Source organism: Chlorocebus sabaeus, chromosome 20 (genome assembly GCF_047675955.1).
Source record: "Chlorocebus sabaeus isolate Y175 chromosome 20, mChlSab1.0.hap1, whole genome shotgun sequence".
Classification (NCBI taxonomy): domain Eukaryota; kingdom Metazoa; phylum Chordata; class Mammalia; order Primates; family Cercopithecidae; genus Chlorocebus; species Chlorocebus sabaeus.
The window spans coordinates 104,865,030-104,889,179 of NC_132923.1; the positions used below are offsets into that span (position 1 = coordinate 104,865,030).

The window sequence follows — 24,150 nt, forward strand, 5'->3', positions numbered from 1 at the left end:
GACTACAGGAGCCTGCCACCATGCCTGGCTAATTTTTTTGTATTTTATTATATTATTATTATTTACAGAGAGAGATGGAATCTCTCTCTGTTGCCCAGGCTGGAGTGGAGTGGTACGATCTTGGCTCACTGTAACCTCCATTTCCTGGGTTCAAGTGATTCTCCTGCCTCAGCCTCCTGAGTAGCTGGGACTACAGGCACGTGCCACCAGGCCTGGCTAATTTTTGTATTTTTAGTCGAGATGGGGTTTTGCAATGTTGGCCAGGCTGGTCTGGAACTCCTGACCTCAAGTGGTCCACCCATCTTGGCCTCCCAAAGTGTTGGGATTGCAGGCGTGAGCCACTGCGCCTGGCCTTTTTTTTTTTTTTTGTATTTTAGCAGCGATGGGGTTTCATCATGTCCCTCAGGGTAGTCTTGAACTCCTGAGCTCGGGCAATCCACCTGCTTCAGCCTTCCAAAGTACTAGGATTACAGGTGTGAGCCACTGCATCCAGCCAGTTTAATTTATATAGTAAGCGCACAATAATAATAAAATAGAACAATTACAATATGCTGTAATAAAAGTTGTATAGGTCAGGTGCTGAGGTAAAAGATAGGTATTTTGGAGATTTAGAGGATTGTGGCTGGGCACAGTGACTTATGCCTGTAATCCCAGCACTTTGGCAGGCCGAGGAGGGTGGATTGCTTGAGCCCAGGAGTTTAAGACCAGCCTGGGCAACATAGGGAGACACTGTCTCTATACAAAATACAAAAATTGGCCGGGTGTGGTGGCTCATGCCTGTAATCTCAGCATTTTGGGAGGCTGAGGCGGGCAGATCACCTGAGATCAGGAGTTTGAGACCAGCCTGACCAACATGGAAAAACCCGTGTCTACTAAAAATACAAAATTAGCTGGGCGTGGTGGCACATGCCTATAATCCCAGCTACTCGGGAGGCTGAGGCAGGAGAATCGCTTGAACCCGAAAGACAGGTTGCAGTGAGCTGAGATAGCGCCATTGCACTCCAGCCTAGGCAGCAAGAATGAAACTCCATCTCAAAAAAAAAAATTAGCTATGTGTGGTGGTGCACATCTGTAGTCCCAGCTACTCAAGAGGCTGAGGTGGATGGCTTGAGCCTCGGAGGTGGAGGTTGCAGTGAGCTGTAATCATGTGACTGCACTCCAGCCTGGGTGAGAGCAAGATCCTGTCTTGGCCAGGCACGGTGGCTCATGCCTGTAATCCCAGCACTTTGGGAGGCTGAGGCAGGCGGATCACGAGGTCAGGAGATCGAGACCATCCTGGTGAGCACAGTGAAACCCCGTCTCTACTGAAAATACAAAAAAATTAGCCGGGCATGGTGGCGGGCGCCTGTAGTCCCAGCTTCTAGGGAGGCTGAGGCAGGAGAATGGCGTTAACCCGGGAGGCGGCGGGGCTTGCAGTGAGTGGAGATCGCACAACTGCACTCCAGCCTGGGCGACAGAGAGAGACTCCGTCATAGCCAGGCATGGTAGAGTGCACCTGTAGCCCCAGCTACTCAACAGGCTGAGGTGGGAAATCACTTGAGCCCTGAGACTGTAGAGGCTGTAGTGAACTGTGATCACACCACTGCACTTGAGGCTGGCTGACAGAATGAGACCTTGTCTAAAAAAACAAAAACAAAACAAAACAAAAAGGCCAGGCGCAGTGGCTCACGCCTGTAATCCTGGCACTTTAGGAGGCCAAGGCGGGCGGATCACCTGAAGTCAGGAGTTCAAGACCAGCCTGGCTAACATGATAAAACCCCGCTTCTACTAAAAATATAAAAAATTAGCTAGGCATGGTGGCGCAGGCCTATAATCCCAGCTATTACGGGAGGCTGAGGCAGGAGAATCACTTGAAACCTGGAGGTGGAGGTTGCAGTGAGCCAAGATCCCGCTATTGCACTCCCGTCTGGGCAACAAGAGCGAAACTCCAAAAAAAAATGTTGTATGAGGCCGGGCGTGGTGGGTAATCCCAGCACTTTGGGAGGCCAAGGCGGGCAGATCACAAGGTCAGGAGATCAAGATCCTCCTGGCTAACACGGTGAAACCCTGCCTCTACTAAAAGTACAAAAAAAATTAGCCGGGTGTGGTGATGGACGCCTGTAGTCCTAGCTACTCGGGAGGCTGAGGCAGGAGAATTGCTTGAATCCAGGAGGCGGAGGTTGCAGTGAGCTGAGATCGCACCATTGTACTCTAGTCTGGGTGACAGAGTGAGATTCCATCTCAAAAAAAAAAAAAAAGTTTATATGAATGTGATCTCTTTCTCAAAATATCTTATTGTATTATACTCACCCTTCTTGTGATGATGTGAGATGCTTAAATGCCATGTGATGAGATGTGGTGAATGACATAGGCCTTGTAATGCAGCCTTCGGCTCCTATTGACCTTGAACACAAGCCCACTGCAGTAATGCCACAGTCGCTCTGATAACCAAGACAGCTACTAAGTAACTAATGGGCAGGGAGTGTGTGCAGCATGGATATGCTGGACAAAGGGATGACTCCCATCCAGTGGGACACAGCAAGGTGACTCCAGATTTCATCACAACATTCAGAAGAGCTTACAATTTAAAACTTATGAATTGTTTATTTCTGGAGTTTTCCATTTAATATTTTCAGGCCACAGTTGACCATGGGTAACTGAAACCTCAGAAAGTGAAACCATGGATGGGGTCAACTAATGTCCTTCGGTATGGTGGGAGTGTCGAGTATGAAATGGGAGTACAGATGAGGCTACAGATGAGCCTAGACTTTATCCTCAACGTGGCGGGCAGCCACTGAAGGCTTTTAAACAGAGCTGAGAAGTCTCTGTTAGATTTTCTGGCAGGAGGTCACTGGTGACCTTGAACAGAGCAGTTTCTGGGAGGTAGGAGGAGATTCAGAATTCCGAGAGAATTGTGTTTTTCTTGTCAGACTGGGGCTCCCCAGCGAGTGCTATGTTGCTCCCATCAGACTGTGGTACATCAAGGGCGTTGTGATACTTCCAGCAAATTGGTGGTTTCCCAGGACATTCTGTGTTTCCCCAGAGGGCTATGTGACCCCTTCCCAGGTGCTTTCTCAAAGGGTCTTGAGTCTCTCCCATCAGACTGAGGAATCCTCAGTGCTAAGAAACCATTTTAGGCCAGACACGGTGGCTCACACCTGTAATCCCAGCACTTTGGGAGGCTGAGGTGGGCGGATCACAAGGTCAGGAGTTCAAGACCATTCTGGCCAACATGGTGAAACCTAAAAATGCAAAAACTAGCTGGGCGTGGTGGCATGCACCTGTAGTCCCAGCTACTTGGGAGGGTAAGGCAGAAGAATCGCTTAAACCTGGGAGGCGGAGGTTGCAGTGAGCTGAGATCGCACCACTGCACTCCAGCCTGGAGACAGAGTGAGACTCCGTCTCAAAAAAAAAAAAAGAAACCATTTCATGGACAGAATGAGACCCTGTCTCAAAGATTAGGAGCTCCTCTGTGGGTTGTATGTGCTGTGAGACTGGAATCCCTAAGGGACTCTATGTCCCTTTTATCAGATAGGCTCTTTACAGGATTCTGTGTCTTCCTCATTGGTCTTGAGCACTTGCCAAGCTCTCCCCTGCAGGACAGCTTCATGCGCCTGGTGGAGGCCTGTGGGGACTCGGAGCAGAGCATGGACAACTGGCTGAGTCTGCTGGACGGCTGCTGCTGGCTGTAACATGTAAAGGAGGCACTGAGCACCGCCTGCCTGGCAGCCCAGGGCATGGAGAGGTAAGGCCCCCTTGACACAGAGAATAGGGTGGGATGGGCAGGGCTCTCAACCCTTGAATGCAAAACTGTGATTCAGTAAGCAAATATAGCCTAGAACTGGGTCCATTCTATTCCTGGCCTGGTACATGGGGCTGAAGGCACAGACAGCACCCTGCTTGTGACTTCACTGGCCCAACTCATCCTGGACCCCTTGAGCAAAACCATGACTGGATTCCAGGAACTGGTGGAGTGGGAGTGGATCCAGGAAAGTAAGCGACCACCCAACCCCAGCCTTACCCTCCATCCAGAAACCTTGCTTCCTCGTGCCCATTGCTCTGCCCCACTCCCCAGGCTGGCCACCCCTTCCAGCTGTGCTGTGCCCACTCAGCCTTCTCCCATGCCCACCCCAAGCATGAGGCACCCACCTTTCTCTTCTTCTTGGACTGCGTGTGGCAGCCGGGCCGCCAGTTCCCACTGTCATTGGAGTTTGGGGAAGGGCTACTGTTGGCGCTATTTGGGCACGCCTATGCCTCCCCTTTTGGCACCTTTCTCTGTAACAGCGAAAAGGAGAGGTAAGCTGATGGGGTGTTGAGGTGGGTTAGGGGCAGGCAGAGGAAGGGGTTGTGTACCTGTGCCATCAGCACCTTCCTTCCTTTTTTTTTTTTTTTTTTTTTTTTTTTTTTGAGCCAAAGTCTCGCTCTGTTGCCTGGTCTGGAGTGCAGTGGCGCGATCTAGGCTCACTGCAACCTTAGCCTCCCTGGTTCAAGCTATTCTCCAGCCTCAGACCCCCGGGTGGCTGGGATTATAGGCATGCGCCATCACGTCTGGCTAATTTTTATACTTTTAGTTGAGGCGGAATTTCACCACATTGGCCAGTCTGATCTCAAACTCCTGACCTCAGGTGATCCACACACCTCAGCCTCCCAAAGTGGTGGGATTACAGGCGTGAGCCACCATGCCCGGCCAGCAGCTTACTTCCTTAGGAGCCATCTTTCTCAAATTCAAGTGAGTTTGTCTTTTAGGAAAACTGAGTGTTCTCCTTGCCCCTGTCTCCAAATCTCATACTTCCTCCTAACTTCTGCAAACCCAGAGATAAATAGGTCTAAGGCCAATCATTTAGACATACCTACTCTGTCCATAGTCAATTGCAAATGAACCCCTGCCTTGAAAACAAGGATTACAGGGGAAATTTGCTGCAAAAATAGTTTCTGGGGCTCTCTACCACTTTGCCAGGTTGATTCTTTCCAAGCAATAGAATGGAAGTTGAAAGCAGAGTCTAATAATTTGGGCTCAAATTCCAGTTTCATCACTCACCTGCTGGGTGTTCATAGCAAACCTGTTTGAGTCTCAATCTCATCAGTAGCATGAAGGGGATAAAAGTAGCCGTAATCTGGCCGGGTGCAATGGCTCACGCCTGTAATCTCAGCACTTTGGGAGGCTGAGGCAGGCGGGTCACCTGAGGTCAAGAGTTCGAGACCAGCCTGGCCAACATGGTGAAACCCCCGTCTCTACTAAAAATACAAAAAATTAGGCTGGGCATGGTGGCTCACACCTGTGATCCCCGCACTTTGGGAGGCTGAGGTGGGTGGATCATGAGGTCAAGAGATCAAGACCACCCTGGCTAACATGGTGAAACCCTGTCTCTACTAAAAATACAAAAAATTAGCCAGGCATGTTGGCACCTGCCTGAAGTCCCAGCTACTCAGGAGGCTGAGGTAGGAAATCACTTGAACCTGGGAGTCAGAGGTTGCAGTGAGCCAAGATTGTGCCACTGCACTCCAGCCTGGGTGACAGAGCAAGACTCCATCTCAAAAAAAAAAAAAAAAAAAAAAAAAAATTACCCGAGCGTGGTGGCACACGCCTGTAATCCCAGCTACTCAGGAAGCTGAGGCAGAATTGCTTGCACCTGGGAAGCAGAGGTTTCAGTGAGCCGAGATCATGCCACTGCGTTCTAGCCTAGGCAACAGAGTGGGACTCCATTAAATAAATAAACAAATAAATAAAAGAAGTGGTATTTTTATTATTTGGTTGGCTTGTTACATACGCTCCCAATCAGCCCCAGATGCCAGCTGTTTTATGAGACTGAGATGCGGGGAGGGAGAGTTCACTCCTTTCCAGGGTGAAGATCAGATTTAATTATATTCTGTTGCTCAGTCTTCCTCCATACCCCATCCTGCTTCACTAACCCCACTAGTCTTGGATCATCTCTATTTACCTACCTCTCCCCCATCCTTCATCTTTAGTCTTTCTCCTAAAATTGTCTGAGTTTGGTCCTCCCTTGCCAGAAGGCCCTCCCCCCGTCTTCATCCACACTGGTCTCTTCCATCTGGATTCTCCAGCAGCTGCCTCACTCTTCTCTGCATCTTCATTGTTATCAGTTTTCTTTCAAAAGCTCCTGGGTCCAGGCCTATCAATATTCACAGTGGGCCTTTCCCGCCTTCTTTCTTTGGCTTCTGCCATTTTCCCCAAGTGTTGGCTGTTGCTTTGCACAGCGGGTATGCTAGGTCTGTTGAGACTCAGCTCAAACATCACATTCTTAATTAGCCTTCTCTGACACTGAGGCAAAACTAAATTGGTTTCTCCCTTTAAATAGAACTCCTTAAGAAGTAGGACTTTGTCTTGTTCCTCTTTTATTCTAGTGCCCAGTACAAGATCTGACTGGCAATGTTTGCAAGAAAAAGGAGAAAAGGAGAGGTTATCACTGCTCCAAAGTGGCTGTCACCCTACTAACCAGGACGGCCCACCCAGACTCCCAGAGGGCATACCTGGGGCTAGAAACTTACTCCCTGCCTTTCTGCAGATGCCCGTGTGAAGTGAGGACTCGGACGCACTCCCTGTGGTCTTGGCTCAACCAGCCAAAAGAGCAACAAAGACTCTGGAACCCACTCTACATCCTCAATCCCTTGGCCATCCGTGGAGCCCCAGAGCCTGCGGCTGGGCAAGGTGAGCCCCACACCTTCTCCACGGGGGATTATCCCTCCGCTCAGCGTCCTGACCTGTGTTCCTCCTCCTCGGGCCTGTTTCTTCGCTGGACCCACTCACCTGAGCCTGCAGAAGCCGCATGGGGGATGAGCGTGGCAAATAGTGACAGGAAGGAAGAAGACAGAAGCCTCTCAGCCAACTACTTCAGCCCCCACCCTACGCACTGGCTCCTTGGACAGCAACCGAGACGTTCCTGAAACCTCTGCAGGCCCCTTACGACCTTTACACCTTGGAAGAGGATGCCTGCAACCCGGGCTGGCCAAAAGTACGGACGGTCTTAAGTTTGAGGTGTCCAAAGTATAGGGAGGTCTAAATAATAAAAGTCTCCATGATCGGCATCCCCTTGCTGGGGTGTCAGTGAAAAGGAAAGATGATAAAACAGACCCTACAAAATATCTGACCAGAAGCCATTTATTACCAAACCAATTTATTTCTTAGAGTTCAAAACCTTCTGTGAGAATCTTCTCTGGCCCGGATGGAGATCCAGCTTATTATTATTATTTCTTTTTTGAGACGGAGTTTCGCTCTTGTTGCCCATGCTGGAGTGCAATGACACGATCTCAGCTCACTGCAACCTCCGCCTCCTGGGTTCAAGTGATTCTCCTGCCTCAGCCTCCTGAGTAGCTGGGACTATAGGCGCGTGCTACCACGCCCTGCTAATGTTTATATTTTTAGTAGAGATGGGGTTTCTTCATGTTGGTCAGGCTGGTCCCAAACTCCTGACCTCAGGTGATCTGCCCACCTTGACCTCCCAAAGTGGTGGGATTACAGGCATGAACCACCGCGCCCGGCCGGAGATCCAGCTTCTCAAGCCTCAAACTCAAATTCGAAGTACTGTGGGTCGAAGTAATGGATACGGACGTAACCATCTTCACCGCCGCTGCTGTAGCTGGAAAAAGATAGCCAGGCACCAGTCAGGTGCCTACTCTAGGAGAGGCAGAGACCCAACCCGGACTTAGCTCAGCTGCTTCACTGGGACCCTACCTCTTGCCATCAGGATGGAAAGCAACACTGTTGATAGGTCCAAAGTGACCCTTGACTCTTCCAAACTCTTCTTCAAAGGCCAAATGGAAGAACCTGGAGGAAAAGGGACACAATTAATTCACTTTCCATCTCCTTCCAAAACACTTTGAAGGTGGCGCTCCCCAAATGCAAATTGTTATTTTTATTTATTTATTTATTTTGAGATGGAGTCTTGCTCTGTCGCCCAGGCTGGAGTGCAGTGGTGTGATCTCGGCTCACTGCAAGCTCCGCCTCCCGGGTTCACACCATTCTCCTGCCTCAGCCTCCTGAGTAGCTGGGACTACAGGTGCCCGCCACCATGCCCGGCTAACTTTTTTGTATTTTTAGTAGAGATGGGGTTTCACTGTGTTAGCCAGGATGGTCTTGATCTCCTGTCCTCCTGATCTGCCCGTCTCAGTCTCCCAAAGTGCTGGGATTACAGGCGTGAGCCACTGCGCCTGGCCCCATTTATTTATTTTGAGATGGAGTCTTACTCTGTCACCCAGGGTGGAGTACAGTGGCGCAATCTCAGTTCACTGGAACCTCCACCTCCTGAGTTCAAGCAATTCTCCTGCCTCAGCCTCCCAAGTGGCTGGGATTATAGACGCCTGGCTAATTTTTGTATTTTTAGTAGAAATGGGGTTTCACCATGTTGGCCAGGCTGGTCACGAACTCGGCTTCTGCTTTATTTTTTGTGATACAATTTGCATTTGAGGCCAGGCATGGCGGCTCATGCCTATAATCCCAGCACATTGGGAGGCCGAGGAAGGCAGATCGCTTGAGGCCAGGAGTTTGAGACCAGCCTCGCCAACATCTCTACTAAAAATACAAAAAGCAGCCAGGCACGGTGGTGTGCACCTGTAATCCGAGCTATTCAGAGGCTTAGCGGGAGGATTGCTTGAGCCCAGGAGGTTGCAGTGAGCAGAAATGGTGCCACTGCACTCCAGCCTAGGCAACAGAGTGAGACTCTGTCTCAAAAAATAATAATAAAGCAGACAAATTGAGACAATAAGTGAATGTGAACAAAATAAGATGAAGTTGGGGGCTGGGGGCTATGGGCTGTGGTTCACGCCTGTAATCCCAGTACTTTGGGAGGCTGAGGGCAGAGGATCACTTGCACCCAGGAGTTCGAGGCCAGCCTGGGCAACATAGTGAGACCCTGTATCTTTATTTTTTAACTTTTTTATTATAAGGGGAAGACTGGACCCAGAAGTCTGCCTGAATTCATAGCTAATACTTACAGAGTGCCTACTACGTGCTGGGCAGTGCTTAAAGAGCTTAATAAATATTAACTGAATAATTTAATCTGCATAATTTTATGGTAAGTATATTGTCACTGTCTCATTATACAATAGAAGAAATATGGGCATAGAGAAATATAATGAAGGCCGGGCACAGTGGCTCGTGCCTGTAATCCCAACACTTTGGGAAGCCAAGGTGGGCAGATTACTTAAGGCCAGGAGTTCATTCAAGACCAGCCTGGCCAACATGGTGAAACCCTGTCTCTTCTAAAAATACAAAAATTAGCCAGGTGTGTTGGTGGGTGCCTGTAATCCCAGCTACCCGGGAGGCAGAGGCAGGAGAATTGCCTGAACCTAGGAGGCAGAGATCACACCATTGTACTCCAGTCTGGGTGACAGAGCAAGACTCCATCTCGGGGAAGAAAAAAAAAAGGTACACCCCATGAGATTTCAATTTGGAAGAGCTCTCCTCCTCTTTACCTGGCCTCAAACTTGCCAATCCTGGTGGAGGTTGTGGTTACATCCATGGCTTCCTGACCACCGCCCAGGACCACCTGAATGGAAGAAGAAACTCTAGATGGGCCCGATGGACACCAAGTCCATTTTCTGTTTTTCTCCTGCCATATACATTTTTCACATCTCACACAGCTCAATGGGAGGATACCAAAGGTAGGGGATGATCAGACACCTCTGCCACCTCCTGCCCGCTTCCCTGGGGCTATTCATCCTTCCAGCTTTGTCACTCCTCTGGGAATCTCCTCTCTGCCTGACATCATTTCCCCCACAATGTTGTAGCCCAACTTCTGGACAAGCATCTAGAACTTGGAAGCTTCCTGAGGCTTTAGCAGGAAGGCTGGATGGGGTTCTCTTACATGGTCATAGTTGGGGGAGAGAGCAGCTGAGTTGACAGGACGTTCTGTCCGGAAAGTCTTCTGATGTTCAAGAGTTGTGGAGTCAAAAAGCTGGAGAGAGAAGGCAAGGGGGATATCTGTAGAAAGAGCCTTCCTGGGGGAAGTCGGGCAGGGTGAGCTGTGCAGCAGGAGGGAGGCAGCGGCCCTGCCAGACCCCTGCCCAGGCTCACCTTGGCTGTGTTGTCCTTGGATGCGGTCACAAACATGGTCATGTCCCTGGATAACTGGATGTCATTGATCTGCCGGGAGTGCTCCTTAACATTCACCAACACCTCTCCAGACTGGGGAATGAGGAAGAGTGAGACTGACTGGGCCCAATCCTTACTAATCTCAGTTCCCCAGAAACCTAAGCACCCAAATGAGAAAGCTGAGACAGCATGGACTTTGTGTTTTCCTCACCCCCTCTATCTAATCAGTCACCCCTAAATATCCCTTGACTCTGTCCAGTAATGTACATTCTATGCCTGATGGCTAGTTCAGGTCCATTCTCCAAACATAACCTGCAAACGCTGTTGGAAGGAAAATCTGGCCATAGATAACCCTTTCAAGATTCCCTACTGCCTGGAGGAAAATCAAAACTCTTTATCTCCTCACACTTAAGGACATTTAAAATCTATTCCCTGTCCTCTGTCCCCAAGACCGCATCCCAATGGTTCCTGAAGACTCCATACTTTCTTAACTCTGTGCCTTTGCTTTTGCTGTTCCTTTTGCCTGTGGGATGTTCTTTCTTTCCTGCTTGAAGCTCCATTCATTTTCCAGGGTTTAATGTACACACCACCTCCCTGGGACAGTGTACCTTCCACACCTGGTTGAGACTTCTACGGTGGCACAGTTCACAATCTGACTCAGGTGCTAGCTGTTTGCAAGTCCCTTCCAAGGGGGAAGGGACTGTGTCTGATTTACTTCTTTGTTCTAGGAGCTCAGCACAGGGCATTATACTCTGGTGGCAGGGAAATGCTCATTTGTGATCCTTAATTTTTTTTTTTTTTTTGAGACAGGGTCTTGTTCTATCACCCAGGCTGGAGTACAGTGGCACAGTCATGGCTCACTGCAGCCTCAATCTCCCAGACTCAAGCAATCTTTCAGCCTCAACATCTTGAGTACCTGGGACCAGAGGCACGCTCCACCACACCCAGCTAATTTTTAATTTTTTTTTTTTTTAGAGACAGGGTTTTCCTGTATTGCCCAAGCTGATCTCAATCCCTGGGGCTCAAGCAATCCTCCTGCTCCAGTCTCCCAAAGTGTTGGGATTCCAGGTGTGAGTCACCCCACCCGGCCTGCGATCCTTATTAACATGTCCTGAGTACTTTGTGACAAGTTTTTCAAACATGTGATATCATTTGATCCTTGAAACATTTTACAGATAAACAGGGTCAGAGAAGTTATGTAACTTGCCCAAGATCACACAGCTAAAAAGTAGTGAAATCTACATTTCAATCTCACCTCTGCTCTTTTTAAAATTTTTTATTAAATTTTTAAAAAATTTATTAGAAAATCCCAGCACTTTGAGAGGTTGAGGCGGGTCAACCTCCCAAAGTGCTGGGTCTCACTGTCACCCAGGTTGGAGTGTAGTGGTATGATCATAGCTCACTATAGCCCCAACCCCTGGGCTCAAAAGATCCTCCTGTCTTGGCCCCCAAAGGCACTGGGATTACAGATGTGAGCCACAGCATACAGCTCCGCCCTTGCTCTGAACTACTGTGCTATCAGCAGTGCCTGAGGCAGGTGGATCATCTAAGGTCAGGAGGTCAGGGGTTCGAGACCAGCCTGGCCACCATAGTGAAACCCCATCTCTACTAAAAATACAAAAATTACCCGGGCGTGGTGGTGGGTGCCTATATTCCCAGCTAGTTGAGAGGCTGAGGCAAGAGAATGGCTTGAACCCAGGAGGCAGAGATTGCAGTGAGCCGAGATCGTACCACTGCACTCCAGCCTGGGCAACAGGGTGAGACTCTGTCTCAAAGAAAAAAAAATACAGGTGCGGTGGCTCATGCCTGTAATCCCAGCACTTCGGGAGGCGAAGGTGGGCGGACTGCCTGAGGTCAGGAGTTCGTGACCAGTCTGGCCAACATGGTGAAACCCCATCTCTACTAAAAATACAAAAAAAATTAGCCAGGCGTGGTGGCGTGTGCCTGTAATCCCAGCTACTCGGGAGGCTGAGGCAGGGGAATTGCTTGAACCCGGGAGGTGGAGGTTGCAGTGAGCCGAGATGGCGCCACTGCACTCCAGCCTGGGTGACAGAGAGAAACTCCACCTTAAAAAAAAAAAAAAAAGAATCATTCTGGTAGGCTCAGGCCCCATGTGGCCTCTTACCTTGGCACTATACTGGTTGAGCTCTCCACTCTCATGGCCAGCGATGATGCACTCCCCCAGGGGTCCCCAAACAGCACTGGTGATTTTAGAGTCGTTGCAAGGGATCTTCATGTAGGGCTCATTGTTGTCTGTGTGGAGCAGTAGATGTTAGGCCCTGGGCTCTAGAGCTGCACCCTTTACCTCAACCCCAGCCCTAATCCCAGCCCTCACCAATCTGGCTTGGATCCCGCAGGTCAAAGAAGCTCACAAAGCACTGGTAGCCCATCTGCTTGTCTGTGGAGAACATGATGATGTTGCCCCCAAAGTCAAAACCACAGGTCCGGACAGCCGAATTGGTCTTGAGAAGGGCCAGCTGCTTCCCTGGAAACAGGCAGAGTCTGGGCTACACCATCCATTGCAATTGCAGGGAGGACATTCTAGAGAATGCCATCATCGCATCTCACTGTTTCTCTTGCTCCAGTAACCCAAACTTAGAAAGTATTTTTTCTTTTTTTTTTTCTTTTTTGAGACAGAGTCTTGCTCTGTTTCCCAGGCTGGAGTGCACTGGCACGATCTCGGCTCACTGCAAGCTCCGCCTCCTGGGTTCAAGCCATTCTCCTGCCTCAGCCTCCCAAGTAGCTGGGACTACAGGTGCCCACCACCACGCCCCGCTCATTTTTTGTATTTTTAGTAGAGACGGGGTTTTACCATGTTAGCCAGGATAGTCTTGATCTCCTGACCTCATGATCCGCCCACCCTGACCTCCCAAAGTGCTAGAATTACAGGTGTGAGCCACTGCGCCAGGCCCTTTTTTTTTTTTTGAGATAGAGTTTTGCTCTCGTCCCACAGGCTGGAGTGCAATGGTGTGATCTCGGCTCACTGAAACCTTTCAAGCGATTCTCCTGCCTCAGCCTCCCGAGTAGTTGGGATTACAAGCACCCGCCACCATGCCTGGCTCATTTTTGTATTTTTAGTAGACGGGGTTTCACCTTGTTGGCCAGGCTGGTCTTGAACTCCTGACCTCAGGTGATCCACTCGCCTCGACCTCCTAAAGTGCTGGGATTAACAGGCGTGAGCCACCACACCTGGCCAAGTATTTTAACTTCTTATCCAGACTCTTTCCTCAGACATCCTGCTAATGTGGTACTGCTCATACGTAGACTGCAATATATCTATCTCCCCACTCAGACTGCAATCCTCCACAGCAAAGACCTGATCTGATTTCCCTGCATGTCCCCAGTGCCCAGCATAGACCTGGCACTAAACAGAACAGCTTAGGCTGGGCACAGTGGCTTATGCCTGTATTCCCAGCACTTTGGGAGGCTGAGGTGGATCACTTGAGGTGAGGAGTTTGAGACCAGCCTGGCCAACATGGTGAAACCCCATCTCTACTAAAAATACAAAAATTAGCCACCGGCCAGGCGCAGTGGCTCACGCCTGTAATCCCATCACTTTGGGAGGCTGAGGTGGGTGGATCACCTGAGGTCTGGAGTTTGAGACCAGCCTGGCCAATACAGTAAACCCTATCTCTACTAAAAATACAAAAATTAGTCAGGTGTGATGGTGCATGTCTATAATCCCAGCTATTCGGGAGGCTGAGACAGGAGAATCACTTGAACCCAGGAGGCAGAGATTGCAGTGAGCCAAGATTATGCCACTGCACTCCAGCCTGGGTGACAGAGCGAGAGAATCTGTCTCAAAAAAAAAATTAGCCAAGCATGGTAGTGTGCGTCTATAATCCCAGCTACTCGGGCTGGCTGAGACAGGAGAATCCCTTGAACCCAGGAGGCGGAGGTTGCAGTGAGCCAAGATCATGCCATTGCTCTCCAGCCTGGGCGACAGCGAGACTCTGTCTCAAAAACAAGAAAAAGAAAAAAAAAAAAAAAAGAAAACTTAATAGGCTCCCCTGTCTTCAGTCTTAGCTCTTCCAGTGCCTCCCCCTGCTCCCTGACCTTGCTAAACTGAACAGACCCCCACTCTTGCCTGCTCAGGGACCTCCACAGCACCCCATATTCTATGGAACAAAGCCAAGCTCCTGAGTTTGGCATTCAAGACCTGTTCTGGCCTTAGCCTGACTCTCCAGCTTCATCTTTTCCATGACTGTGTATTTCACCCCCCTACCCCCACCCCACCAAGAAGCAGGAATTGCAGCCAGATCAGATGACTTGGACACAACAGTCTCCACACTTTCACTCCTGCATGTGCCAAAGTGATGACGTCTTTCTTCATCCTTTAAGCCCCAGCTCATATGACATTTACCTTGGGAAACCTTCCCAGGCTGCTCCCATCCCCACTCTAGGGAGCCAGTTGCTGGGCTCTGGCCTCCCATAGTAATCTACGCTTCCTCTACCATGGTGTATATCTTACTGTAAGACTTCTTTTCTCATCTGTCTTTCTTGTCTCTTATTCCCTAGACTGGAAACTATCTATGGATTTCATCTCTATTTTCCTAGGACCTGTTGCTAAAAAAGTGAATGAACCTAGCTTACCTGTTTCACAGTCCCAGAGACGACAGCTGTTGTCAGCTGAGCCAGTGAGGACATGCTTGGTGTCCCCTGAAGAGTTGTTAAGAAACATGACAAAGTTCACCTGAGCCCTTGTCCTCTGGGGGAGGCCAAGTGAATCATCTCCCTGTTCAGCCCCAAAGAGCCTTTCTTCCCCTCTTACCTCCTTATCCAGAACTGGAACTTGTCCTAAATGTTTCCCCAGCCAGTGAAGAGACCAGGGAATGGGAGGTATTGTTCTCTAGGCCCTCAACAACACCCCCAACTCCCAACTTCCAGCCTAGCCTCTCCATTGCTGACAGACCCTAGCAGCATGGACTCAGAGCCAAAACAAGGATACAGTCAGCGTCCACACACCACACAGCTCCGGTATGGCCCATGTAGGTGCCCAGCCTCTCACCATTCACAGAGTACCATACATTGACGATCTGGAAAAGTCAAACCACAGGATAGTAAGAGCGATGCTTCCTACTTTACCCCAGGAACCCTCAGCAGCCTGTAGCCAGGCTGATTCTGCCCTCTTCTCTTCATTTCTTGGGAAACAGCAGGGAGCTGATAAAAAGACCAACTCCTGGATTCTCCTCCCTTTCTGAAGGTAAGCAACAGAGGAGTCAGGCGGCTTGTAAAAGCATCCTCATTTGTTAGCTCCAGCTCTCCTGGGACTCCCAGTGGCTCCAAAGAATAAAAGACCAAGTTGAGCTCCAGTCCAGAAAAACAGTATCTCTGATGTCTTATCCAAGTGGGAGCAGTTGATAGTAGGGAAGTCTGAGTTCCAGTGCCTGCTCTGCCACTGTCTCACTGTACGATCTCAAATACAGTGCTTCTCTCCTTTGAAGTTCAGTTTTCTCATCTTGAAAATGGCCAGGCTGGGTGTGGTAGCTCACGCCTGTAATCCTAGCACTTTGGGAGGCTGAGGCAGGCAGATCACCTGAGGTCAGGAGTTCAAGACCAGCCTGGCCAACATGGTGAAACCCTGTCTCTACTAAAAATACAAAAACTTAGCCGGGCGTGGTGGCACGAGCCTGTAGTCCCAGCTACTCAGGAGGCTGAGGCAGGAGAATCGCTTGAACCTGGGAGGCGGAGGCTGCAGTGAGCTGCGATTGCACCACTGCACTCCAGCCTGGGTGACAGAGCGAGACTCCGTACCCCAAAAAATAAAATAAAATTTAAAAAAGGCAGTATTATGAGGGACTGTTTTGCATTGAGTAGCAGGATGGGACTGACTTAAAATGAGACTAGAGACAGCCTCATTAAGTCCCCTGTGTCTGAATAACACAGCCTGCACCTATCCTGGTAGAAAAATTAGATTATCCCTAAAGGCCGCATCCCATTCTCTGGGCAAGCTGACCCTCATCCTTATCCCCTTTCCACAGTGGTCTTCTGCTTTTCTTTTCTTTTCTTTTTTTTTTTTGAGACAGAGTCTCGCTCTGTTGCCCAGGCTGGAGAGCAGGGGCGCCATCTCGGCTCACTGCAGCCTCCGCCTCCCGGGTTCACGCCATTCTCCTGCCTCAGCCTCCCGTGTAGCTGGGAGTACAGGCACCCGCCACCGCGCCCGACTAATTTTTTGTCCTTTTAGTAGAGACAGGGTTTCACCATGTTAGCCAGGATGGTCTCGATCTCCTGACCTCGTGATCCTCACGCCTCACCTTCCCAAAGTGCTGGGATTACAGGCTTGAGTCACCCCGCCCGGCAACTGTCTCTTGCTTTTCTTGGAGTGCAGTGGCACGATCTCAGCTCACCGGGCTCCAGCGATCCTCTCGTTTCAGACTCCGAAGCAGCTGAGGCCACAGGCGCGAGCCACCACATCAGGCTAATTTTTTGTGTGTAGAGATGGGTCTTACTATGTTGCTCAAGCTGGTCTCCAACTCCTGGGCTCAAGCGATCCTCCCACCTCGGCCTCTCAAAGTGCTGGGATTACAGGCGTGAGCCACCGCACTCGGCCAATCGAGTTCTTCCCCACCTTTCCCAGTAGAATACTTTCGCCAACCTATCCCCGGGATGGCCTCTCCCTACTTCTCAGAATGGGCCGTTCTTTGGTTCCCCGCTAACGGCAAAACTGGCATGTCCACCCATCGTCCTGGCAGAAGGATCTCTCCCCTCCCGGACCCCCTCCGCATGGTCCCGCCCGCCCTCCAGCCGACGCTCACAGGGTCCTTGGCCACAGTAAAGAGGAGGTCTCCTTCGCGGTTATACTTAATCTGCGTAATGGACCGCTCATGGCCCTGCAGTAGGATCGGCTTCTGTGGGGACAAGATGGTAACGTCAGTGCTCGGAATTGGGCCCCGGCCTCAGCCCAGGACCCCCACTGCAATACCCACAACTCTGAAACTCACCATCCCGGCGGTGACGCGAGGAAGGCCGCAACGTGAGTAGGACCGGAAAACGCTTTGGGTCCACTTCCGGATTATGGGTCTCCGCCCCCTCGTTCCCGGAAGTAGAAGACAGCGGCGTTGCCATGGCGGCGTCTCTGGGTAGGTAGCCGACCCCGCCCCTCCATGGATTTCCCGACCCTCGCCTCGAATTCATTTCCTGCTCCACCTGCACCCCCTAATCCCTACCCCTGCTACAACCCCAGAGGCTGGACTCCTGGATTCATCTCCCCAGCCTCCCTGGGCCTGCCTTAGCCGCCAGTCGCAGCCGAGGCGAAGACAGCGAAGGAGGGAAGTGGGGGCGGCTAGCTGGGGCTAGGAGGCCAGGAGAGGGCGGGGTGGGCGGCCGTTTGGGGTGGGGGTCAGGGTGACGCACTCGTCTGTATTCAGGGCAGGTGCTGGCTCTGGTGCTGGTGGCCGCTCTGTGGGGTGGCACGCAACCGCTGCTGAAGCGGGCCTCCGCCGGCCTGCAACGGGTTCATGAGCCGACCTGGGCCCGGCAGTTGCTACAGGAGATGAAGACCCTCTTCTTGAATACTGAGGTGCGTCTGTGAAAGGCCCCTCTCTCGGGGGAGTTGCCACCAATAATTTGGTCTTTGGAGTCAAACAGGTGTGGGTCAGCCCCACCCCCACTCACCAGAAATTCTCCGAAGAGTCAGTTGTCCTCCTTAAGCCTCAGTTTCATCATCTGTAAATGGCGATTATAATAATAACCATCTATCTGATAGGGCAGTTGTAGGAATTAGGTGAGATACGTATAGCATTTATCTTTGGGCCTAGAACATAGTAAGTGCTCAATCTATGGCTGCCATTATTCACATTTTATTATTGTGATTCCTTCAGTTAAATAAGGCAACATTTGTGAGCCTTTCCAGAGGGAGGACTTAGGGCTCAAATTGGCCCTGCAGGGGAGGAGTTCAGAGTAGGAAGGCTGGAGCTGGAGGACTTGGGGAAGGATTCCTGGAGGAGCTGACATTGGCATCAAGGCCTTGCAGGATGGGAATTAGCAGAGTTGAGGGAGAGGGTAGTTTGAGCAAAGGCACAGAGTTCAGTCTGTTTCCCTCTTTGCCCTGGAAGGGTTCTCCTTAGAGGGATTAGTGTTCTCTGGGTCTTTATAACCCTCCCTCCCTCCAAGGAAAGGCATTCGCTAGGAGCTCAAAGAAGGCCGTGCTGCTTAGTCAGGCCATCACACTGACTGCAGGTTTCTCCTCTTTCCAGTACCTGATGCCCTTTCTCCTCAACCAGTGTGGCTCCCTTCTCTATTACCTCACCTTGGCATCGACAGGTGGGTCCTGGCTTGAAACTGTTCTGCTTAGTGTTTGAGGCCACCTGGAAGAGTGATTTGAGGGGGTGGAGCTTGAAACACCTCATTCCCATCAGTGAGAGAGGGCTGACTAGCTCTAGTTCCCTCTTAGTACCCTCTTCTCTGAACAAGAGGGACACAGTGGGCTGGTTATGAGTATGTTGCTAGGCACTGGCGTTGGTTTGAAGCCTGGCAGTCTTGTGTGACCAGCGGAGGAAGAAGGAAGGTTCATTTTGCTGTGCCAAGTGCTGGCTTTCACATTCTTGCTTCCACTGTGTCCTACCTGTCTGACCATGAGCAAGTCCCTCATTTGAGCCTTGGTTTTATACAGCTGGCTTCATAGCATTGTGAGGATTAAATTTAATGAATGAGAAACATGTAGGAGAGTGCCTGGCACACAGTTAGAACTCCATATACATAAATTTCCTTTCTCTTGACATTTGTTGACTGCCCTCTACTACGTCAGATACTGCACTAGTCTTACACATTATTTAATTCCAATCATGATTCTGTAAAGCAGACATGATTATCTTAGAAAATGAAGTTGCAGAACTTTGGGCAATTTCACCTCTCTTAAGTCCCACAGTATGTCAGTGCAGAAGGATTTGAAGCCATATATTAAAGTTTATGCTCGACTGGGTATGGTGTCTCACGCCTGTAATCCCAGCCCTTTGGGAGGCCAAGGAGGGCAGATCACTTGAGGTCAGGAGTTTGAGACCAGCCTGGCCAACATGCTGAAACCCCATCTCTACTAAAAATAACAAAATTAGCCAGGTGTGGTGGTGCGTGCCTGTAGTCCCAGCTACTTGGGAGGCTGAGGCACAAGAATGACTTGAACCCAGGAGGCGGAGGTTGCAGTAAGCAGAGATCACGCCACTGCACTCCAGTCCCTGGGCAACAGAGCGAGACTCTGTCTCAAAAGTAAATAAATAAATAAATAATATGCACTTATTTATGAGTTTGAAAGCCTCTGGCCTCATGCATTCACTGCTGTGGAAGAATGCTGAACCCTTGACCAGCTGACTACAGCTAGCCATTCACCAAGTTTTAATCACAGTATTAGATTCTTTTTATCTCATTACCCTCTCTGCCTGTATCCTTTAATATCCATCCTTTCTAATAACAAGAACAGTAATCACTATTTATGAAGCGTCCACTTCAGCCAGGGACGATCCATGCATTATCACAGCTCATCTTAACAACAGTCCAACAAAAGAAATGGTATACTGTGATCCCTGTTTTACATATGGGGAAACAGGTTGAGTGTTTGAATATCCTAACCAAGATTACAAGGGAAACTCAGATCTGCCTCACTCCAATGCCCTCACTTTCCCACTGCACTGTGCTATATCCTTCTCCCATCTACTGTTGCAAACCAGACCTCAGCAGCCATGACACTCCTTGTAAGGTATATAAACTTAAGAAGGCAGTTCTGGGCAGGGCGCAGTGGCTCAGGCCTGTAATTCCAGCAATTTTGGAGGCTGAAGTGGGCAGATAACCTGAGCCTAGGAGACCAGCCTAGGAACAACAGCAACAAAAAATATATAAAAATTAGCTGGGCTTAGTGGTGCATGCCTGTAGTCCTAGCTGCTCAGGAGGCTGAGGTGGGAGGATCGCTTGAGCTCAGGAGGTTGAGGCTGCAGTGATCAGTGACCTTACCACTGCACTTCAGCCTGAGCAACAGAGAGACCCTGTCTCAAAACAACAACAAAAAGAAAAAACAACAAAGAAAGCAGCTCTTTGTAAGTGGGGTTGTTATATCAATTTCTTAGATGGGTAATGCCTCCATGCTGGGGCCTCTCAGGGGATGAGGAACAGGACAGTTTGCTCCTCTCCCTCACACAGGTGAGCCCTGGGAGTGCTGGGAAAGAATGTGCTGAGGAGCCAGTGTGAGCATCTGGTCTGCAGTTGAGTCTTACTATGGATAACTCAGCTGATTTATCCATTGGTCTTTTTTTGTGTGTATGTGGCTTTTTTTTATTTTTTATTTTTTATTTTGAGAGGGTATTTTGCTCTTGTTGCCCAAGCTGGAGTGCAATGGTACAGTCTTGGCTCACTGCAACCTCCGCCTCCCGGGTTCAAGTGATTCTCCTGCCTCAGCCTCCCCACCAGCTGAGATTACAGGCACGTGCTACCACGCCCGGCTAATTTTGTTTTTTTGTTTTTTTGTTTGTTTTTGAGATGGAGCCTTGCTCTGTCACCTAGGCTGGAGTGCAGTGGTGCAATCTCTGGTCACTGCAACCTCTGCCTCCCAGGTTCAAGCAATTCTCCTGCCTCAGCCTCCCAAGCAGCTGGAACTACAGGCATGTGCCATCATGCTTGGCTAATTTTTGTATTTTTAGTAGAGATGGGGTTTCACCATGTTGGCCAGGCTGGTCTTGAACTCCTGACCTCAAATGATCCATCTGCCTTGGCCTCCCAAAGTGCTGGGATTGCAGGTGTGAGCCACCACACCCAGCCTAATTTTGTATTTTTAGTAGACGGGGTTTCTCCATGTTGGTCAGGCTGGTCTCTAACTCCCGACCTCAGGTGATCCGCCCGCCTCGGCCTTCCAAAATGCTGGGATTACAGGTGTGAGCCACTGTGCCTGGCTGTGGCTGTCTCTCTTTTTTTTTTTTTTTAAGATGGATCTCACTCTGTTGCCCAGGCTGGAGTGCAGTAGCCCGATCTCCGGTCACTGCAACTTCTATCTCCCGGATTCAAGCAATTCTCCTGCCTCAGCCTCCTGAGTAGCTGGGATTATGTGCCACCACGGCTGGCTAATTTTTGTATATTTAGTAGAGATGGGGTTTCACCATGTTGGCCAGGCTGGTCTTGAACTCCGGACCTCAAGTGATCCACCCACTTCAGCCTTCCAAAGTGCTGGCATTACAGGCGTGAGCCACCACTCCCGGCCTGTGGCTCTCTTTTTAATGTGATAACAACACTTAACAGGAGATCTACCCTCAACAAATTTTTTTTTTTTTTTTTTTTTTTTTTTTTTTAAGATGAAGTCTCGGCCGGGCGTGGTGGCTCAAGCCTGTAATCCCAGCGCTTTGGGAGGCCGAGACGGGCAGATCACGAGGTCAGGAGATTGAGACTATCCTGGCTAACACAGTGAAACCCCGTCTCTATTAAAAAATACAAAAAACTAGCCGGGCGAGGTGGCGGGCGCCTGTAGTCCCAGCCACTCGGGAGACTGAGGCAGGAGAATGGCGTAAACCCGGGAGGCGGAGCTTGCAGTGAGCTGAGATCTGGCCATTGCACTCCAGCCTGGGCAACAGAGCAAGACTCTGTCTCAAAAAAAAAAAAAAAAGATGGAGTCTCCCTCTTGTCGCCCAGACAGGAATGCAGCGGTGTGATCTCGGCTCACAACAACATCCACCTCCCGGGTTCAAGAGATTCTCGTTACTCAGCCTCCCAAGTAGCTGGGATTACAGGCGCCTGCCACCACACCTGGCTGATACTTGTATTTTTAGTAGAGACGGGGTTTCCCCAGGTTGGCCAGGCTGGTCTCGAACACCCTACCTCTGGTGATCCACCTGCCTCGGCCTCCCAGTGCTGGGAATACAGGCGTGAGCCACTGTGCCTGGCCAACAAATTTTAAGTTAACTCCACTAGTCTTTTTCTTTTCTTTTCTTTTCTTTTTTGAGACGGAGTTTCACTCTTGTTCCACAGGCTGGAGTGCAATGGCGTGATCTTGGCTCACTGCAACTTCCGCCTCCTGGGTGCAAGCACTTCTCCTGTCTCAGCCTCCTGAGTAGCTGGGATTACCGGTGCCTGCCACTACGCCTGGCTAATTTTTGGTATTTTTAGTAGAGACGGGGTTTCACCATGTTGGCCAGGCTGATCTCAAACTCCTGACCTCAGGTGATCCACCTGCCTTGGCCTCCCAAAGTGCTGGGATTAGAGGCGTGAGCCACCGCGCCCGGCCAACTCCATTACTCTTTTTCAAGTTTGCTTATTGGCAATCAGCCCCTTGGAACTTCGGAATTAAGGAACAGATCCTGGGCTCTGATGCCCTCTGCCCACACCATTGGTCCAGCCCAATGTCCTGAACAGGCCCTGGCTTCTTCCTTCTGACGCTTTTTAACTCCATAAGGCCTGAGCTTGGGCTGAAACAGAAACAAAATGTGCTTCACCTGATGTTCTGCTTTGTCTGTATCCACAGCTCAATAACAGCGCAGGTTTTGGAGTCAGGCAAGCCTTAGTTTAAATCCTCAACTTGCCTTAGTTTATGTGACTTCTTTGAGCCTTTGTTTCCTTTATGCAAAATGGTGATAATTCCCTTCTTGCAGTGTTGTGAAAATTGAGATATGTACACAAAGCACCTAGGCCATGGTATTACAATAGTGGCTGTGCTTGGTGTTACTTGACTCTCTACTGCATCCTTTGGGATTTGGGTGCCTGCCTGTCTGTGCAGATGTCCTTGAGATCTCACAAGTTCTCTCTGAGTGCAAAGACCTCATTCTCATTATCAAACCAGGCTGGTCCCAGACCTCAGAGTTCAGGTCTTCATGCTGGAATCCTGGGAAGCACTGAACGTGGAGTCAGGAGATGTGGGTTTGAGTCCTGAGATTTGCTGTGACTTCAGCTGGAAGATGGGGTTATGATACCTTTTTTAAAGGTATGAAACGATGATAATGGAAGTGTTTTGTGCCTAGAAAGGCATTTGTTGCATCTCAGGCATTCTTTCCATTCTGACCACCCAGATCTGACCCTAGCTGTGCCCATCTGTAACTCTCTGGCCATCATCTTCACATTGATTGTTGGCAAGGCCCTTGGAGAAGATATTGGTGGAAAACGTAAGTCAGGCTACTGCGAGTGCAGGACTCAGCTCTTTGGACATCGACATACCTGTGTTAGTTCCTTCCCAGAACCCATCTCCCCAGAGTGGGTGAGGGCACGGCCTTTTCCCATCCTGCCCTTTCCTCTGCAGCTGTTCTGCTTCCTTGTGGCCTTCAGAGTTCCCTTGCCCTGGACAGTTTGGGGACAGAGGCTGGGGCGGGATTCAGGACCAGACCCCATCTGAGCCCTTCCTCCAGCCCTGTACCAGCTCCTACTGGCCTGGCTAAGTTCAGACCCCCTTGATTTCTGCCTATTATCCCAGGAGCAGTTGCTGGCATGGTGCTCACTGTGATAGGAATTTCACTCTGCGTCACAAGCTCAGTGAGTAAGACCCAGGGGCAGCCGTCTACCCTTTGAGTGGGCTGAACCCACCTCCAGCTCTGCTGCCTCCAGGAAGCACCTGGGCCATGAAGTGCTGGCAGTGAGTGGATGGACCTAGCACTTCTCCTCTCTGGCTTCAGCTTCCTCCTCTCTTAAGGGGATAACAGCTACCTCATGGATCACAATAAGAGAACAAGAGTGAAAGGGTTTTGTAACCTTCAAGTGCTGTTCAGCTGCTGGGATTTAGCACAGGAGACTCTACGCTCACCTTCAGCAACCTTTCTGCCCCAGCAGCTCTCTTCCTGCTGACATCTCAGGCCCCCAGCCCAGCCACCATTACTGTGGCCTGATCTGGACTATCATGGTGGCAAGTTCCATGGACTGCAGAACCCCAGCTGCATGGAAAGGGCCAGCTGCAGACTTTGAGCCAAAAATGCAAACGGGAGGCCTCCAGGGCTCAGTCAGAGCACCTTGGCTGAATGAGGAGTGGAACCGAGGGGAAGAAGGTACATCGGAGTGGCAGATGCAGATGAGCTGTCTATTAGCCTTGCCTGCCTCACCCATGAGGTGGGCAGAAATCCTCACTGCCAGCCCCTCTTAAACAGGTAGACAGCTGTGAGCCCCAGCCTCACCTGACTCCAGCACCCAGCATACCTGGCGAGTAGTAGCTGTCAATAAATCTGGTAAACAGACAG

The 24,150-nt window shown here is 50.2% G+C and overlaps 2 protein-coding genes across 4 annotated transcripts; one reads left to right on the forward strand and one right to left on the reverse strand.

The window, feature by feature from the left end:
• Positions 1-7,080: 7,080 nt before the first annotated feature.
• On the reverse strand, positions 7,081-17,065 carry EIF3I (eukaryotic translation initiation factor 3 subunit I). The gene is made up of 11 exons (XM_007979602.3): positions 16,969-17,065; positions 16,783-16,875; positions 14,976-15,063; positions 14,621-14,686; positions 12,363-12,512; positions 12,153-12,280; positions 10,010-10,120; positions 9,801-9,890; positions 9,409-9,482; positions 7,670-7,762; positions 7,081-7,574 (listed from the first exon to the last, which is right to left on the reverse strand). The coding sequence occupies exons 1-11, from the start codon at positions 16,969-16,971 to the stop codon at positions 7,493-7,495; spliced, it is 978 nt and encodes a 325-aa protein (XP_007977793.1). The 5' UTR covers positions 16,972-17,065; the 3' UTR covers positions 7,081-7,492.
• Positions 16,989-24,149, forward strand: TMEM234 (transmembrane protein 234). Of its 3 annotated transcripts, none has more exons than XM_007979601.3 (6): positions 16,989-17,106; positions 17,395-17,546; positions 18,223-18,289; positions 22,999-23,091; positions 23,397-23,455; positions 23,750-24,149. In XM_007979601.3, exons 1-6 carry the CDS (start codon positions 17,091-17,093, stop codon positions 23,762-23,764), a joined length of 402 nt encoding a protein of 133 aa, XP_007977792.1. In that variant the 5' UTR covers positions 16,989-17,090; the 3' UTR covers positions 23,765-24,149. The 3 variants fall into 3 exon arrangements, with proteins under 3 accessions (XP_007977792.1, XP_072863658.1, XP_072863657.1); XM_073007557.1 differs by having other exon boundaries at positions 23,397-23,454; positions 23,820-24,149; XM_073007556.1 differs by having other exon boundaries at positions 16,990-17,106; positions 23,397-24,149.
• The last annotated feature ends 1 nt before the right edge of the window (position 24,150 follows it).